Raw genomic sequence first — 17,942 nt, 5'->3', positions numbered from 1 at the left:
GAAGGAGGTTGCAACCATCAAAGCAACCTGAAGACATCATCTGAAACCCTTGTCAAAGCCTCCACTTAGGCCGTCTATTCCGTTAGTGCACTAGCTGCTCCCTTACCGAGAGTCTTGGAGGAGACCCAAAGTCAATTTTCCAAGCATCGCCTTCTCGGAGTGGGTCTTTTTAGATGCAGCATTAATTTTTATTGCATCTCAAAACTAGTTAGATACTGTATTAGCTTTGCCAGTGAGTCTTCACTTATGCAAAATCAAGAGCTGCTGAAACTTCTTGGGGATGGTGGCTGTTTGCAAAGCTCAATAGTGGCAACATCCTTTTGCTGATTAATACTGTACTTGCAAGGAGCTTAATGATACTGCATCTGATGATGTAGCTGCTACATCAATAAGAGAAACCCAGGCAGTTTATAATGACAACTTCTTGTGTTTGGGAATCAGATTAAGATATTTAATGCGCTCTTCACGATGCCTTAATTGTCTCACGCTCCGCTGCATGTAACTTTGTTCTGTGTAATGGAACTCATCATTCTGATGAATATCATTCAGCCAGTGAGGGGGCGGGGGGGAGACCCTGAGAGTAAAAACAAGTTTGAGAGCATAGGGAGGGAGATAGAGAGGATAGAAAAAAGAGACATGGGATGTGGAGACTTGTTTCAAACGGTTTCCATCTATGTAATGTGAGTGCAAACCTTAAGGGAATTCTGGGAGTTTATGGGCTGCGAACAGATGGTAATGCCTTTTTTTCCTTGATACGTAGACTTTTTGATTAGCCACTGAACGAAGGCACTCTTTGCTATCTGAATGTGCAAAGTGACACATATGTAGTCAAGTGCACATGATAAATAGGAGTCATAGGTATTCCAAGTGTCCAAACCAAGTGTCCAAACCAAGTGTCCAAACCAAGTGTCCATACCAAGTGTCCAAACCAAGTGTCCAAACCAAGTGCCCATACCAATTGTCCAAACCAAGTGTCCATACCAAGTGTCCAAACCAAGTGTCCAAACCAAGTGCCCATACCAATTGTCCAAACCAAGTGTCCATACCAAGTGTCAGCCTGAGAGGTTTACCCTGTGAAGGTCAGCAGGGATGCAAGTGGGGTGATTAAATTCCAGCTGAAGACAGCTTTGGGTTGCAGTGTCCTACATTTACATTTACATTTATTCATTTATCAGATGCTTTTCTCCAAAGTGATGTAAATCTCAGAAAATACAATGTGATCCTTACATTAGGAGAAAGAGACATAGCTGCAGACGTGTGATTCTTAAGTTAGTTTCTTTCTCTTTCTTTCTTTCTTTCTTTCTTTCTTTCTTTCTTTCTTTCTTTCTTTCTTTCTTTCCACTTTATGCACTGATGTTCATCACACAAGTAGTTGTATAAAACTGAGAACAGACAAATCCTGATCACCTTCCTGCATTTTTTTTGAGATACACAAACATTTATATAAAATACATGAGTAGCTGTGTAAAGGGTTATCTGGGGATGATCATAAAGTTATGGTGCATGAACATTTACACCATACATGAGCTGGAGATTATTATGCTTATTTTCAGGTATTCATGTAGAATACATGAGTACTAGTGTAACCAATGTCTCATTTTGCATAAATACATTTAGAACTGAAAGTGCTGCCCACTTCATACTGTATCGTGCACAGAGTGCAAGGATACAGCAGTGGCTGCAATGCTTTTCCAGCTCTTCCAGTGAGCACTGAGCAGCTCTGCACTGGCACAGTGGTGCTTTACTTTCCAATCTTAAACAATCACATAACTGCTGTCTCACAAAGGTTATAGGTCTAGAATGTCTGCAGTTGGCTGATTGTATGAACAAGTTGAAAGCACAAACTGTCATTCTCGAATGTATCCAAGAGGCGTTTTTACTGCGTTTATGACTATGGTAAAAATTGCTGGGCCATCTCCGAGTTCTTGACAAAAAACAATATTTACTTTTTTTTTATTATCCAGGTACAGGCCTGGTAAATTCCTTTGAAGCTATTTGCGTTAATGCCTTTTTTTTTCATTAGCATCCTCTTTCCGTTAACTCGTGTAAAGGTACATGTTTATAACCACTTACAGGAGCACCTCGAAGGAACACTGGTGGAAACTCGACCTGATCCTGGCAACAAGTGTGGTGTTTCTGGTGCTGCTCTACAAGCATGCAGGAAAGTTAGATTTTAAGTGAGCGACGATAACGTGGTAAATTCGAGGGCTGCATTAAGTGAAGAAAAGGGGAGCAGAAAAAGGCCCTTTGTGAACATTATGCCACTGAGGAAAGTGTCAAAAAAGAAAGGACGTGTCCATGAAGCATTCACTCAGATCTTGTTTCCGTCCTCAGAAAGCCCCAGTTTTCCTGGTTTTATTCTGTGACCGGTCCAACTGAGAGCGGTTATGGTTGCTGAGGCCATGGTGTGACATTGTGGAAAGCTGAGCACCCAAAGAGCAGTGGCTCATTTCCATGCGGTCCTCTTTCACTCTCTCAGTGGACATCCGGCACCTCGGACCAGGTTCAGCATCCATGCCTGGGATGGTTATGGTCTAGTTGCTTTCCCGGGACAAAGCGGCTCTCCCTTCCCAGATGCATCATCCGGGCACTGCTGTAGTGGGGGACGTGTAGTACAATTACAGTGGCGTCGTGATGGGCAGTGAGACCAACTTCCCTTTTCCAGATAGTTGTGCTCATCTCTGCCTTGTGGGAGCTTTTGTATCTACTAAATGCAGCTGGAGAGGACGCCAGCAAAAATGAGAAACGTGAACCACAGCTCTGCTTACTGTTGGCTGAGTGAAATCCACGGGAAAGATCAGTGACAGGGACAGTGGTGGTACCTGGAGGGTCTCGCGGCGACACGGTGCCAAGCCCATGGTGTTTGCTAAGCGGCCACATGCCTCTTTTGCTATTTAATCAGGATGCCAAGCATGGCGAAAAAGAAAGAAAAATGTGAATGAGGGATGATGCCCTTTTTTTACTAAGAAAAAAATGTGAAGATGACTTTGTAATTGATACTGAGATTTAATTTTTAAGCGTTTTATTTATGAGCTGGGAATATCATTAAGAGACAATTATTTTACCTCTTAGATAATTAGAAAAATGTACATGGCAGTACAAAAATCAGTTTCCAGTTTTGAGTGAACTTTTTCATTTTCACCAAAACTCCTACCTTCTCCAGCTTACAGCTGAAAGCTTCCATGTTGCTTACGTGCTCTGAACAGACTTTTTATTGCTTGTTTTCTTTCATTTCCACTGTGTGTAGTTGCGCTGCCTCGTGCCGGGGGAGGACGGGCGCACGTAAAACAGAGGGCACCTTGATGGCTCAATCGATTGCCCAGGGAGGAGTTTATGAATAACATGTCTGCCTGTTGTAAGTAATAAATGGCGTGATGTCCTGCGACCGAGTGGGACACAACGTCGTAAAACACAGGCAGTTTCCACAAGTTCATCTTAAGAGGCGATTACTCTCTCCTGTTACTGCTAAGTGCACAAGATGAGACTTTCAGGAGCACAGATATAAATGTGTTGTTCCGTAAACAATTCTCCTCCCCCTTGGCCACAAAGTTCACATTCGCTCGGTGAAAACACGCTAAATGACACAGCGAGTCAATGTCTTTAGGCCTCTGTTGTTGTTTTCTGCCATCCTGCAAGGACAGTAAAGTCTGTAAAATAGATTTTGCAAGAAAATTCTGAACAAGTGAAATACATTTTTAAAGTTTAGTCTTCTTGCGGTGTCTTTTTCTTTGAAATGTAAGTTGCTTTGGAGAAAAGCCTTTGCTAAATGAGTAAAAGTGAATGTTTTCACGTTCAGTGAAAAAAGTTGTTTTTCCATACAAAACATGTGTGCTTCTTGTATTTTTGGAAAAGAGTTCTCAATAAGTCTGCAGCCAATGTGGGTGTTGGTGCATCTGGGGGACATGAAGACACACAGACGACGTCCCTAGTGCAATGTTTATTATAATAAACACCTGGCAATGCTGAAAGAGTGTAGTAATGGAGGATAACAGATCAGTAAGCCCGTCACTTCCTTTTCCACAATTTAGAATAGTCACCCAAAACACACAACACACACAAGCATTGCTATTATTTACCCTTTTACACCCTTATTTCAGTGTGTGTTAAACAAACAACTGATTTCACCAGCTGACCCATATATTTCCTGTGTGTGTGTGTGTGTGTGTGTGTGTGTGTGTGTGTGTGTGTGTGTGTGTGTGCGTGTGTGCGTGCGCACGCATCCAGGAGGAGCCGTATGTCATGTATAAAAGATCTGACAAAGTGCTTGTTGGCAACGACCGCTTCGAGGGCTTCTGCATCGACCTCTTGAAGGAACTCGCCAATATCCTGGGCTTCACCTACGAGATCCGCCTGGTCCCCGATGGAAAGTACGGCTCGCAGGATGAGAAGGGCCAGTGGAACGGCATGGTCAAGGAACTCATGGAACACGTAAGTGATCGAAGGTGCCATCCAAGGTACCTGCAGAATGACCCTGTTTCTGTCACTCTGCCGCTTTAAGTGCCGGAACGGAACCTGCTGCTGTGTGTAGCTTTAGCTGTATAAATGGGGAAGAACCTGTTTGTGGTTAAAATCAATAGTTTTAATCAATAGGAAATGCACAGCAGTCCTGTGTTGTGTGCCGTTCAAATTTCAGTACAACTGCTGTCAGGAATGTGCAGTGAAACAAATTCTTGCTACAGCGATAGTTGCGTTTGAAAACTGTAAGGTGTCCAGGTGTCGGGCTGCCTCTTCTATGTTCTCTGCTGCAAAGACAAATATGACGAGAGATTTTCTGAAAATCCTGCTATTGTGTACGAGGCCTAATGTACTGAGTGCAGAAATAACCCTAATTATGCTGCTAATTATGAGCACCGTGTGACATATCGGTTGCCAGCTAATAAAGCGGGAAAATGTTTGTAACGACCAAGTGAACTACTGTGATTTGGAAAAGGCCCTTACAAATGTGTGGGGAGGTGCCGCAGCGGCTAAGGAAGGGAACTTGTCCTACTGAGCTTGAGCTTAGCAACGCTGTGACAGGGCAGCGAGACACTGGGACAGCGGGACAGCAGGACAGCAGGGTGGCAGGTAGCATAGTGGTTAGAGCCCCTTCCTTTGGACCCAAAGGTTGCTAGTTTAATCCCCGCCTCTGCCTGTAGTAGCCTTGAGCAAAGGTACTTACCCTCAGTTGCTCCAGTAAAATTACCCAGCTGTATGAATGGGTAAATGGTTGTAAGCATCTAATAATTGCAACCTTAACATTGTAAGCTGCTTTGGAGAAAAGCATCAGCTATATGTAGCAGGATGAGTTGTTCCCTGGAAGCAGCTCATGTTCTGATCTGCTGCAGAGGGGCTCTGTTGTTGTCCTTCTGCCCCAGTGATGAGAAAGATGGGGGCAGCAGGTGGCTTTAATAGTCTAGGTGCCCTTTAGATGAGGATCCACACGATCCAGTGGACAAGCATTGAGGACTCTGTGATCGAAGCTTGCGCTGATGCAGACTTATCCGTACAATAGTGATGCGACAACGAGGCAAAGGACACGCAGGACTAAAGGTGCTTTTATTCTTCCTCTTCTCAGGTATGCAGGTATTTTTTTTAATTCCATGTGTCAAGGCATTGGGGGTGCGGTGGCGCAGTGGGTTGGACCACAGTCCTGCTCTGCGGTGGGTCTGGGGTTCGAGTCCCGCTTGGGGTGCTCTGCGACGGACTGGCGTCCCGTCCTGGGTGTGTCCCCTCCCCCTCCGGCCTTACGCCCTGTGTTACTGGGTTGGCTCCGGTTCCCCGTGACCCCGTATGGGACAAGCGGTTCTGAAAATGTGTGTGTGTGTGTGTGTGTGTGTGTGTGTGTGTGTGTGTGTGTGTGTGTGTGTGTGTGTGTGTGTGTGTGTGTGTGTGTGTGTGTGTGTGTGTCAAGGCCGTATGATTTCTGACGGAAAAAGAGCAGTGAAAACGCCTGTTGTCTCACGTCGGCAGCCGCTGTTCATGGTGAAAAGTGAACAGAGTCCAAGTTTCACACGAAGCAGAGAGGAAATGTTTCCACAGAGCGTGATGGGGTTGCTGAGTGCGAAACAGTGTTTATAGGGCGCTCCCTGTCCTTCTGTGGCCACCTAAGAGCTGAGTGTCTGATCAGGTCTGCGTCTGTAACCTGAGAAACACATGGAAGTGTGTTTTTTCAAAGTCTTCGCAGAATGGAAACGTGTATGGTGAAAACACAGGTTTCAGTGTACAGTGTGGCATCAAACTAATAACCTGTATCATGTAGAGTGTGGGGCGTCCAAGGGTCATCATTTTAAATACTCTGCAAGGCATGCAGTTAAAAATTGTACATGCACACACACACGCGTGCACTCACACACACACGGACGCACGCACGGAAACGCACACACACACACAGAGTGTTTTGACTAGCTTTTCTATGCATTCTGCCGTGTTTTCCATGCTGATCCCCGACTTTCCCTCTGAACAAGAGCCCAGAGATACTGTCCACCCAGGCAGTGCACAAGATATTCCTACTGACTTTCACTTTTGATTAATGCAGCTGCAGACCCACATCACAACAGCATGCCGAGGGGTCAGGTCAGCTGGGACCATCGAAGTCTTTGGAAAAAAAAGGACACAGAACAGGTCTATACTGTATATACAGCATTTTTTTGTAGTTTTCTTTATTCCATCAATAAGATTTGATTGTGCAGGAGTGCAAGTTACAGTCCAAATTTTACTACATTTTTTTCTCCTATATGTACTGCCTATACATCCTGCGAGCGGTTGCGGCGGCGCAGCGGGTTTGGCCGGGTCCTGCTCTCCGGTGGGCCTGGGGTTCGAGTCCTGCTTGGGGTGCCTTGCGATGGACCGGTGTCCCACCCTGGGTGTGTTCCCTCCCCTTCTGACCCCGCTCCCTCTATCACTGGGTTAGGCTCCGGCTCCCTGCGACCCCACTTGGGACAAGCATTTTCAATCAGCACGCGTGTGTCTACTGTACGTGTCTATACACATGATAATATTTCTTTAACGTTCTCAGATCTAGATTCCTAACCTTTTTTCTGCAATATCTAGTGTGCCTTTGAAATCATCACAGTTATATGAGGTATGATGTACAAAGGCACAGTATTGTTGTCCATGCTGATTTATATTGATATTTCACGTTCATTAACTGTGCAGTGTGAAATGTAACATCTGCGACCTTTGTCTGTAGCTCAGGGTCTCGGTTTCGACTCCAGTCCTTCGTGCTCGAGAGGATTCCTCCATTAGTGTCCGTACCGCCCTTCCCGTGCCCCGCAGCCCTGTCCGCTCTCTGTTTAACAGGGGGTTCATCATGCGGCTCTGCACCTCCGCTCCCCCCTGCTGCCGCAAGATAAGGTAAAACGTAGTTGGTTGACCCAAATAGCGAAGTCGGGAGCAGGCTGCGAAAGCTGATCATCGATTTCTGGCGGAGAGCGGACAGATACCGCGTTTCCGTACGGCCAAACACCTGGAGGCCTTATCTCTTCACAGCAATGACTGGGCAAAATGTTCAGCCCCATCGTGATTAAAAGCAGGTCCACGAGTGGTTTTTCCTCTTTTACTTTGCAAGGGCAGCGTTTCAGCCACAGCTCCTCAAGTGGTCTGCAGGCACAATGAGAATGTGCCATGTTTGCTGTAGACACTGTCACTGAGCTCCTGCTCCTCCCATAATATTCTGGACGGGTGCAGAGGAAAAAAAGTTTAACAACACATGCTGTCAGAATTATTTATTGGTTCAATTTTTTTCTAACAGAGGTTTTTATTAACCCCCTAAAATTTTTAATTAACTGCTGGTATTGGGGTGGGTCACCAGTGTATATCACAGTGCAGGACCTTACAGGGGGATGCAGGCAGCGTGGGACATGTGCTCCGACGTCTTTGTAGATTTACAAAAGAAACGATGAGAAAAGGAACCGGCCTTCGGCCGCTTTTCGCTGATAAAATGGTGCTGAACCAGAGGGCCATACATTCAGCCTGTCGTAGCAGCAGGCCACATAAATCATACTTTCATTACTGAATTACACAAATCCTTTGGCCCTCACACATCTATTAAATGGCATTATGGCTGTATTGGTTTATTAAAAGCTGCAAGACATCTTCATTTATCTTGGTAGGTCCCAGCTCTGTCAGATGAGGATCAAACGACAAGAAAAAGAAGTGTTTTTATGCTCGGCGAGACTCGGGAGTTGTGCTGTTTGGTGTACGCAGGAAGCGGAACCCTGGAGAGGGTGAGAACGTAGTCCCCGAAACAAGCACAAAAGGGGCCTTTATGACACGAAGCACAGAACTCCTTCTTTCCTTCGCCGTTCACTTGTAAAGCTCAACACCAAACCAAGGGGCTTGTGGGAAAAGCAGCGAACATGCAACGGCCTTGTTGAGCGTGATTCATTACAATAGATGATCCCATTAATTGTGCTGTGATGCTAGTTTAATAATTGCCTTAAGTCTCCATTTGTTACTGCCTGTTGCTAATTAATCCTTGTTGAGACTCGGACACAGAAAGGTGACTTTCTGAGTGCTGTGCCTTCGCTCTGTCTGCACTGAGACAAAGTTCCAGCTGTGCTTTATTTGGAAGTTTATAACGGATTCCCTTCATTGATTGGAATAAGTGGAACCAGGTCTTGTTGATGCTGTTGTCCTGATGGAAATTAAATGCCCGAGGGCAACTTATAATGAGGGTATCACATAGGCACAGTGAGACCGTACATGGTCACTGACCGGCACTTTGGGACATTTCCGTCTGCGCCGGGATCGCAACAGGAAGATTAGCTGCTATGCCATGTGACTTTGGCGGTTTGGCAGAAGCATTAAAAAGGGACCGGCAAAGACTACTTTGATCAGTAAATGTGGGTTTGAGCCCCACGCAGTCTGTGTAGAGTTTGCATGTTTTCCGTGTGGGTTTCCTCCCACAGTCCAAAGACATGCGGTTCCGGTGGGTCGGTGGCTCTAAATTGCCCGTAGTGTGCGAATGGGTGAGTGTAAGGTTACCCTGCTTTGACCTGGTCAGCTACATTAATTAGTGTTTGGCTTGTTCATTCTGCCTTTTAGTGCTCTGTATCTTCCTGTGTCGTTTCTCGTTGTTTCTTTGACGTGTGTCACGAATGTCATACATTTAACTGAAACAAACCATGTAACAATGCATTTTTATGGATCTTATCGTTACGAGTAATCAGAAATTTCCTGTCCTGCCAGACATGCAATTTGTGGTACGAATATTAATGAGATCACAGGAGACAAAGTCTCATCTGCCATAAGTGATCTGAAATCTGCACTGCTGCTCTTGATATTTTTTTTAAAAATATTTGACACCTTAGTTTCTGGGACAAAAAAACACCCAGAATGAATCTCCGCAAACTTTGTCAACTGAAAGACAGACAGTCTGAGACTTCTGTACCGATATGACATTTTACTATTTGGCACCACAGATGAAACAAATGACAAATGATTTGCTTCCAGGATAGTCCAGATTCTCTGTGCGTCAGTATGAAGTCTGTGTCATGCTATAAAAGACTGTTAAGATCTCTGCTTTTTAGTCAGAAGTTTTATAAGATCCCTTTTCTATCCCAAAATTTTCTCATCCTGTATTCAACACTCTTCTAGCTTGGCAAGATGTTCAGAGATACCTGAATTGACTTTCTTCACGATCTCCTGTTGGCCTCAGCTCAGACCTCCCGCCAACAATTCATCAAACCGTGCTCCAGAAATGGTTGTCTGATGGGATGTTGGATGTGCCATTTTTATTCACGGATAAAAAAAAAATGGTGACTTGAAACCTTTTAAGAAATAACTGAACGATCAGATCTATAACTCCATAAATGGCCTAAGAAAAACTGCCAGATACAGATGTTGATATATACTTACATCTTCAACACTTTATTGCAGTTTTAGAAAAGGACAGTAGAGTACAGACAGAAAAAACTGTGGAACAGCACATAACCCCAAACAACTTGAGGGGATAGTCTCAACATCATACACTGTTTCATTTTATTTCATTAATTTTATGGTACATGGGTGTAGCACGCCGAGGTGGCGGGGAAGGGGGGCGGAGCCCGAGGTAAGACAGCCGCAGCTGGGACTGATAGCTGTTTCTATTGCTTACCCCGGACCCGCCAGTGAAGGGAGAGAGAGAGGAGAGAGAAAGAGAGAGACAAAAACCCAGAGAAACCTTGACCGACACGAACCCTGTCCCCGAGCACAAGCACGCCCGAAGCCCCGATCCCGAGCCCCCGGACGACGCAGCCGTCCCCGGAACGCTGCCCCGACCCATCCGTTCCCGGTTCCCCCCGTTCCCTCCCCCTTTGTCTTCTCCTGCGCGCTTCTGTAAATAAACACCGGCGGTAACCCTGCACCGACCTGGGTCCGCCTCCGTCTGTTGCAAAGGGCTACTCTTGCATACTTGGGATGAAAATGTGTTTCGGTGTTGTTGTCCACCCCAGAAGTTCCCTTTGTAAATATATGGGTGACTAAAGTGCTTAAATATTTAAGTGTTTCTTCCACTGGAAAAATTAACATTTGATATATGTGACAACTGAGGAATTCTCGAAGGTTTGGACACCCTTCTGGAGGTTATTAGAATGTGCCGCATGATCACACCTGTAGTAACATCTTGAACTGGACCCTTAGCTTGATGTGGACATATTGACAAATCTTTTGTGTTCTGTCTCTGCCTGTACAGGTGGTCCCCGATTTACGATGGTTTCGCTTTTTTGGACTTTACGATGGTGAGCTGGCGATAGACATTCAGTAGAAACGGTACTTTGAATTTAGCTTTTTTCCCGGGTAAGTGATACGCGGAGCGATACTCTCTCGCGATGCTGGGCGGCCGCAGCGATTCACAACTCCTAGTCTGTCATACACAGGTGTGTATTACGTGTATTAAATGCATTTTCGGCTTACGATATTTTCGACTGATGATGGGTTTTGGGGACCACCCGATTATGACCTTGTGCAGTCAAATAAAAAGAGACTACAGGAAACAATCCATAATATACCTGGAAATGTACAAAAACCTGCATTCTGAGGTTCGAGATGTTTTGAGGTGGAAAATCAAAACCAAACTACTGCTGTTATTACATTATTTTAAAACATTTTGTCACTATGCTTTGTTTCTGAAGAGGATTTGTGAGCCTCGTGATCTGCTGGCTCCTTCAGATTCCACCCCACTGTCAACATGAAACACTTACAGTCGTACTTTTCATTGTTCTGCTCCCTTAACGCTGACAAAGGAGGAGTGTGACTTAGTGAGGGAAGACTCTTTGTGAGCTACAATGTGTGTAGGCATGAGCCGCCCAAGTGTGACAGGCAGCTGGTTTCATTAACCTCCTTTTCAGCCCTGGAGAAAAAAGGTGGAAGTGACACAATGTGAATGGTGACCTTATAAATATGCAGTGTGTATAATTAGGAATTGCTCTTTCTGTGTCAGATCACTGGGAGACTCCGTGTGAAGAAGCTTGGAGAATTGCTCGGTGGTCATATTAGGACAGTCAAGCCATTATGAGCGATACAGAGGGTTCTTTGCCCACCAAGTTTGTATCTTTAGCCAGAAAGAAGATAGCTTAAATCAGAGTTCTAGTATTCAGCAGAATATCTTGCACCTTGGGAGACGCTATGTACTTGGTAGGCTCTTGGGAAGGTCATGAAATGTTTCTTTGGAGAAAAGCTCCAATGCGGTGTAGCATTTTACTGTTTTTGCTGTTAATCCCAGCTCTTTCCAGACTGAGATTTTGGATGCCTATCTTTTTCAGACAGCTGGCCATGCTTTTCCCAGGCTGGATGCAGCATCATTTGTCTGCTTTGTGGTTTTAAGCCTATGTTTTGGGCTGGATTTCCGGTGCTGTGAATCTGATGGGCTGTCTCATCAGTTTATACAGCAAGCGCAGATAAGATCTACTCCTACGGGTGGGAGTGTCAGAACCGGTGGCATGGATAGAGACTACCAACAGGCTACACCATACCTGGCACTGCAGAAATGAACTCCACGCCCTCAACATGGGTATTTCATATTAATTCTGAATGTTTTTTCCAGTCTAATGATTTCTTTTGGCTTTCCCTTTTCCTTGCAGAAAGCTGACCTGGCTGTGGCACCCTTGACCATCACATTTGTACGAGAGAAAGTCATTGACTTTTCCAAACCATTTATGAGCATGGGCATCAGCATCCTCTACCGAAAGCCCAACAGTACCACCAATGGCTTTTTCTCCTTCCTGAACCCAATGACCCCTGACATCTGGGTGTACATTTTGCTGGCTTACCTGGGAGTCAGCTGTGTCCTCTTTGTTATTGCCAGGTGGGTGTCGCACTAGTATTAAAATGGCCTTGACATAACATCCAGGGCACTTACTCCAAAAATTCTGCATGGATCTGGTCAGCAACGATCCAGCTACGTTTATTGTACATTACATGCTACACACTGTGCAGACATTCTAATCTAAAGCAACTAACACTAATGCCTTGGAATAAGTCAGTGATATGATCAAAAAGTAACACATAAATTCAATTCTCATAACCACAGAGATGTCAGGACCACATTATCAGTATTAAAAAGTTATTTTAAAATGAGACTTAGATTTGTGTCTCAAGGTAAAACACATATATACGATTAAAGTACAAAGAAGAGCCAATAAAATAAAAAAGTTTGGGAGTACAGCATGTGTTTGTTTGTTATTGTTGTTTATTGGGAGTTATAAAATACATCTTGAAGTCACTTGCATAGGCAAATATGCACATAGTTTTTCTTCAGTTGCTTCTCTGTGGAATGACATATACTATATATCAGCCGACAGAATCAGTCTGCATTGGGGGAATAACAAGGAAGAAAGAAAAGTAAATGGTGTTGGTTCTTCTCTGTCAGTTAATAAAAGGAAATGTAGATCTGGAGGCAGTCATTGCAGAAAACTTATTGTAATTCCCTATTATATAATTTACTTCTTATATTTCAGAAGGGAAAACACTAATCTTAAATTTAAATCAGATAAACTTTGCCTTTTGGGGAATAGATTTAACATATTCAAAGTGACATTTGGGAAATAAAATTCTAAGGGTACATCATGCTAGAGGACAGAATCATGAATGTCATCAACATTCTCGTTTTATTCTGACAAAGGTGCGTATAGAAAATTGTACTTTGCTTGCCGTTGAATACTAAGATTTATGTTTTAGGAAGAAGGAGCAGTTTACGTTTTTTTCTTGGCTATACTCTGGTGGTTTAATACCAGTACCATTCACAAACATCATTTCAAATTGTCACTTATTTCAGCCTTATTCTCATACAGCTTCCTTTCAAAATGTATTTGTTTTGCAGTAATTGTGAGTGAATCGAAATCAAGGCACAGCCTTCAAATTCAAGGAATTACAGGCAATACTTTGTTCTCACTGGAAAACCTAATGCAGTGGACAAGAAAGAAATCTTTCAAAAACAGAGCTTTTATGTATATGGTGAAAAATATTTTGTGGTTGTAGTGTTAGGTCAAACTTTTTCAACCCATCTGACAGCACTCACACAAAAATCATGGTCGCTAACCAAGGTTTTATGGGGTAAAACCATCACGTATCCAGTGTAGTGTGTTACCAGCACCTTTCAGTCCAGAGATCATGTGAAGGATGTAAAAGTCGAGGGGGGATCACTGGGGTCGTGCATCAGTCCAGGGCCAAGGAATGTGGAAAATATACATTTGGAACGTAGCACGAAAAGCACGCAGAGGAAAAGAGATTAACGTGTAAAGCCCAGTGCGGCGCCAGTGTGGATAAGCACAAATGCTTCTGTAAGTGTGTAATAGTTTTTTCTTTTTTTGTTTGTTATCATCCAGAAAAACAATGCACTGGCAGACATTCAATTTTCAAAAGTTTGCTGCTGCAGGTGTTTCCTGTGGGACTGAAGACAACAGAAGCAGTTTGTTTGTAATTATGATAACAGATGCACCGAAAGAGAAGCTTATCTGCCGTTTTGGAGACTCCAAAGATTTCTGACCACAGGCAAAAACCATTTAAGCTTGTTTCATATACATATATATATATATATATATATATATATATATAATATATATCAAAAGAAATATTTATGGCTGGTGGTCACAAATTTTCTCCAAAAACTGATATACATGCTGATGCTGCTGGACTTAATAATAATAATAATAATAATAATAATAATGAGCTCCTGTAACACATGTCTGAGTGCCTGAAGAAATGGACACAACATTTAATTACCTGCCTTTTAATTTGCTGTGGAAATGATTATGTCCCCGTGGGAACAGATGTCTTCAGATGTATTTATTTTACTTTTCAAAGCACCGCAGTCTTTGTGTGTGTGTGTGTCAGTGTCAGAAATACACTGCACTTTGTATGCAACAGAAGGGAAAAATCTGCTGCTATTTGAAATAGAGCAGTGCAGACCTTAGTGGCACAGCAAGGTGTGCTGACTTGGAAGTCTTTCTTTCCTTCATCTGTTGTCTTCTTCTACTGTTTCAATGCATGCATGAGCCCTTTCAGAAGCACAAATACGATGAAGGTGGTGTCTTTTTCCACAAGACCTGCCACCTACACAAGGCCCTTCGAAGATGCTTCCTGATCCTCATTTGGCAGCTGAAAACGAAAAGTAACCCGGTCATACAAAAAGAATTTAAATTGTTTTTAGGAAGTGGTACAGTAATACTTGTCACATTTTCTCTTGTGTTTACCAGCGTTTTAGTGCGAATCCACCTGTCAGTGTGACTGTTTAATCTGCTCTGAAAGGTACATATTTTATCACATTTAGTCACAGTTCTAGAAAATCACAGCACCATACAGGCACATATCCAATCAAGTTCCATTGACCCAGTTCTTTGCTGCTGTTCAGCAAGTGACATTTCAATGTCTGGCGTATTGCGAGTGTGGTATTTTTACCTCATTGAAAGAGTTACATCTTAAAAGCAGACGCACAGAGAACAGCCTGGAATGCGGCTTCATCGGTATCGAGATGTGCATTCTGACAACGCCGTGATGTTCACTTTGATCCGCCACCATGTGGGAGGCGTTCTGACAGCTGTCGTAAAGGTCGGAGGTGGAAGCTTAGCAGAAAAAGCCTGCAAATGTTTGTCACGTCATATGGTAATGGGCATCATGCACGCTGTGAGGTGCCACATGCTCTTCCTTAGTGGTTGCTGGCTCAGTAAAGGCCCCAACGTCAGTGGCCTTACCATGATTGTACACGCTGAACGATACAGCGATGCAGTTCACTTTTCCAAAGGGAGTAATTTCAAGCAGTAGTTTCTAAAGAGCTGCTCCTCTGAAAATCAACTAAACAACTTCCAGCGAAGAAACTCATGACTCGTCACATTATAATTTGCTTTTGGATTCATTATTCCAGTGCGACGGGGGTGCGGTGCTCAGTGGGTTGGACCGGGTCCTGCTCTCTGGTGGGTCTGGGGTTCGAGTCCCGCTTGGGGTGCCTTGCGGCAGACTGGCGTCCCGTCCTGGGTGTGTCCCCCCCCCCCCTCCGGCCTTATACCCTGAGCTGCTGGGTAGGCTCCGTTTCTCTGTGACCCCGTATGGGACAAGCGGTTCAGAGAATGTGCGTATTCGAGTGCAGTTCAGATCTTTATGGGTGTCTTTCATTGTCTTTAAGGGGTTGAACTTGTGTGTTCAAAGGCTGAGACTGTTGCAATGAGAGTTTCAATTTACCTGACAACCACAGTTGCAAGAACTGCAGTGATGGGGTATATGTTGTTGTCTCAGTTGCTAGTGTTCCTGTCCTTTTCCTATAGACTCTGTTAAAGCATAAATCTACTGTATATGTCCATTGGCACTGAAATCAAGTATATTTCTCCATGACATTTCTATCCCGTTCCTTTCTTACATTAGATTCAGCCCCTACGAGTGGTACGATGCCCATCCATGTAACCCGGGTTCAGATGTGGTGGAGAACAACTTTACCCTTCTCAACAGCTTCTGGTTTGGTGTGGGATCTCTGATGCAGCAAGGTACAGTGGTGCTTCTCTCAACAATGCTACATCCTTCCACAAAACACAAACTCCCACTGCTACCCCATCCACACCCCAGCTACCCCCCACCCCGATGCTTGACAGTCTACATGACTTCCTATTTTTAAGGTGTCTTTCCTGTCAGGAACAAGTGGAAAACAGTTTAAAATTACGTTAAAATGAATGACGTTCTCTCCAAGCAACGTGCACAATGAACACACAGAAGAGAAAATATGTCAGCTAACTGTCAGAACTTGGCAGGAGAGAAAAACAACCACACTTCCATCCTAAAATAGTAACTGCCACGTCTAGCAGGGTCTCCTCTCACATCGAAGGAAACTGTCGTGGAATCGCTCCAGACACGGTTTGCCTGCTTGGTCCAGGGCAACGCAGGGCAAGCTATATCTGCTGTGCACAATATTTCATGGGTGTGCCTGGGTGTGGATGAAGGTCTTGTTTCTGGGATGAATTCATCTCAGTCGCATGTCTGATCTAGAGAGCAGTTTTACTGGCTACCAATGCAGCCTTTTGCTTTGCAGTTATTGCTGTGTTTGCCTTTTGAAGCCAAAACAAAGAATGCCTCCTGGTTGCTGCTCCATTCCATGATCCTTTGAGCTCGATGCATTATCTCTTCCCATGCATAAGGCCTGCCATTCAAGGCGGTGATACTGTACTGGTCTGGTGCATTCCTCATCTGTCAAGCAAACAGATTCCCACGTTCCTCTGACACACCTTGACCGAGGAGGGAGAACAAGGACCTTCTTGCTTCCACGAGGTCGCACCACTTGTGAAGGCAGGGCCAAACTAACGTAGTGGCAATAGTCAGTGGGATGAGGCTTAACCTTGTATCTCAAGACGAAAAGCAATCGCTACATGAGAGTTGAGAGCTGTGTCTGCAGGACTCCATTAATGAACATGTTGCTCTGCTTTTCCTCACTGCCAGGGAGCTCTGGTTCGGGGCTCTGTGAACAGGATCAGGCAGTGCGATGGTATTTGGGGTAGGGTGGGTGAGTGGGGGTGGTAAGGACAGAGGAAAAAAAACGCAACAAAACAGCGTCAGCAAGTTAGAATTATCAGTAGCGACAACACGCCGGCTCCAAGGTGTTTGCCTCCCACTGCCCTGTGCCACTTGGACAGCTTGCTGTGACACATTTTTCAAGGTCTCCAGCACATGACACACCGTATCCGATTCAGCAGTTGCTTTGTGCTGCTGGGAGTGAAACACCGTCAGTCTATAGATTTAAAGTGAGCAAGATATGTTATATAAAGCATTTTACTGTGAGCTCATGCAGCCTTTTGCACCGGTGAGAGAACAGATGTTTACTAGTACTACGTGCTGCCTTTAGTTTTTCAAAGAGTGGAGAAGGAAGAGACAAAAAGAAGGAGAACAAGCTGTAGGAGACCCTATTCCTTCTACATCTAAAATAGGCTTCTAAAGCTGTTCAGCTCCAGTTACCAGCACCTTCACCATCCTTCATCAGCTTGGAAAACCTCCACCTCTTAGTTTATGGACAGCTGATGTCTGCAACTCAAGGTCAATAACAGCCATTTCCATTTTTTTTTGTTTTTAAAATCACTTAAAGATGTCCTTTTATTTATTATTGTTACCCTTGTGTTGGTTATGAGTAAATTTCATGTGACTTGTGGGTAAGAAAAGGATCATGGAAGTGCTTGTTAGCAACAACACAATGGTGTAGCTGGGCAGAGCTTTCTTTTTTTATTTCCACTGTGGCGTAAATACCGTTGCACAGGTACAAGCATCAGGCAGAGAGAAAGAGAGAGAAAAGAAACAGGAAATATTTTGGAGCCGGTTCATTTGAAAGGGATGTTTCCCTATCGTCTTTCTACCCCTTTCCTTTATTACATCACATTTAGCTGCTACAAGTTCATTTCAGTTCTCTTCATTTTAGTTTGTGACGGACTTCTCATCATAAGCCAGTGTAAAGTGTGAGGTAAGACTGGAAATGGAGAACCATGGGATCCCATTGTCAAATGCATCATGGTTTCAGCCAG

At 44.2% G+C, this 17,942-nt stretch overlaps 1 protein-coding gene across 1 annotated transcript in view; it reads left to right on the top strand.

Moving 5' to 3' along the window:
• LOC108927728 (glutamate receptor ionotropic, kainate 3) overlaps positions 1-17,942 on the top strand; it is a 96,306-nt gene that overhangs the window by 63,145 nt on the left and 15,219 nt on the right. Inside the window, exons 10-12 of the mRNA XM_018741196.2 lie at positions 4,225-4,428; positions 12,039-12,262; positions 15,811-15,929. Of these exons, the coding sequence (XP_018596712.1) occupies positions 4,225-4,428; positions 12,039-12,262; positions 15,811-15,929 (547 nt within the window). The remainder of the gene's footprint in view (positions 1-4,224; positions 4,429-12,038; positions 12,263-15,810; positions 15,930-17,942) is intronic.

Source organism: Scleropages formosus, chromosome 19 (assembly GCF_900964775.1).
Source record: "Scleropages formosus chromosome 19, fSclFor1.1, whole genome shotgun sequence".
Lineage (NCBI taxonomy): Eukaryota > Metazoa > Chordata > Actinopteri > Osteoglossiformes > Osteoglossidae > Scleropages > Scleropages formosus.
This window is presented reverse-complemented; position numbering and strand designations above follow the sequence as displayed.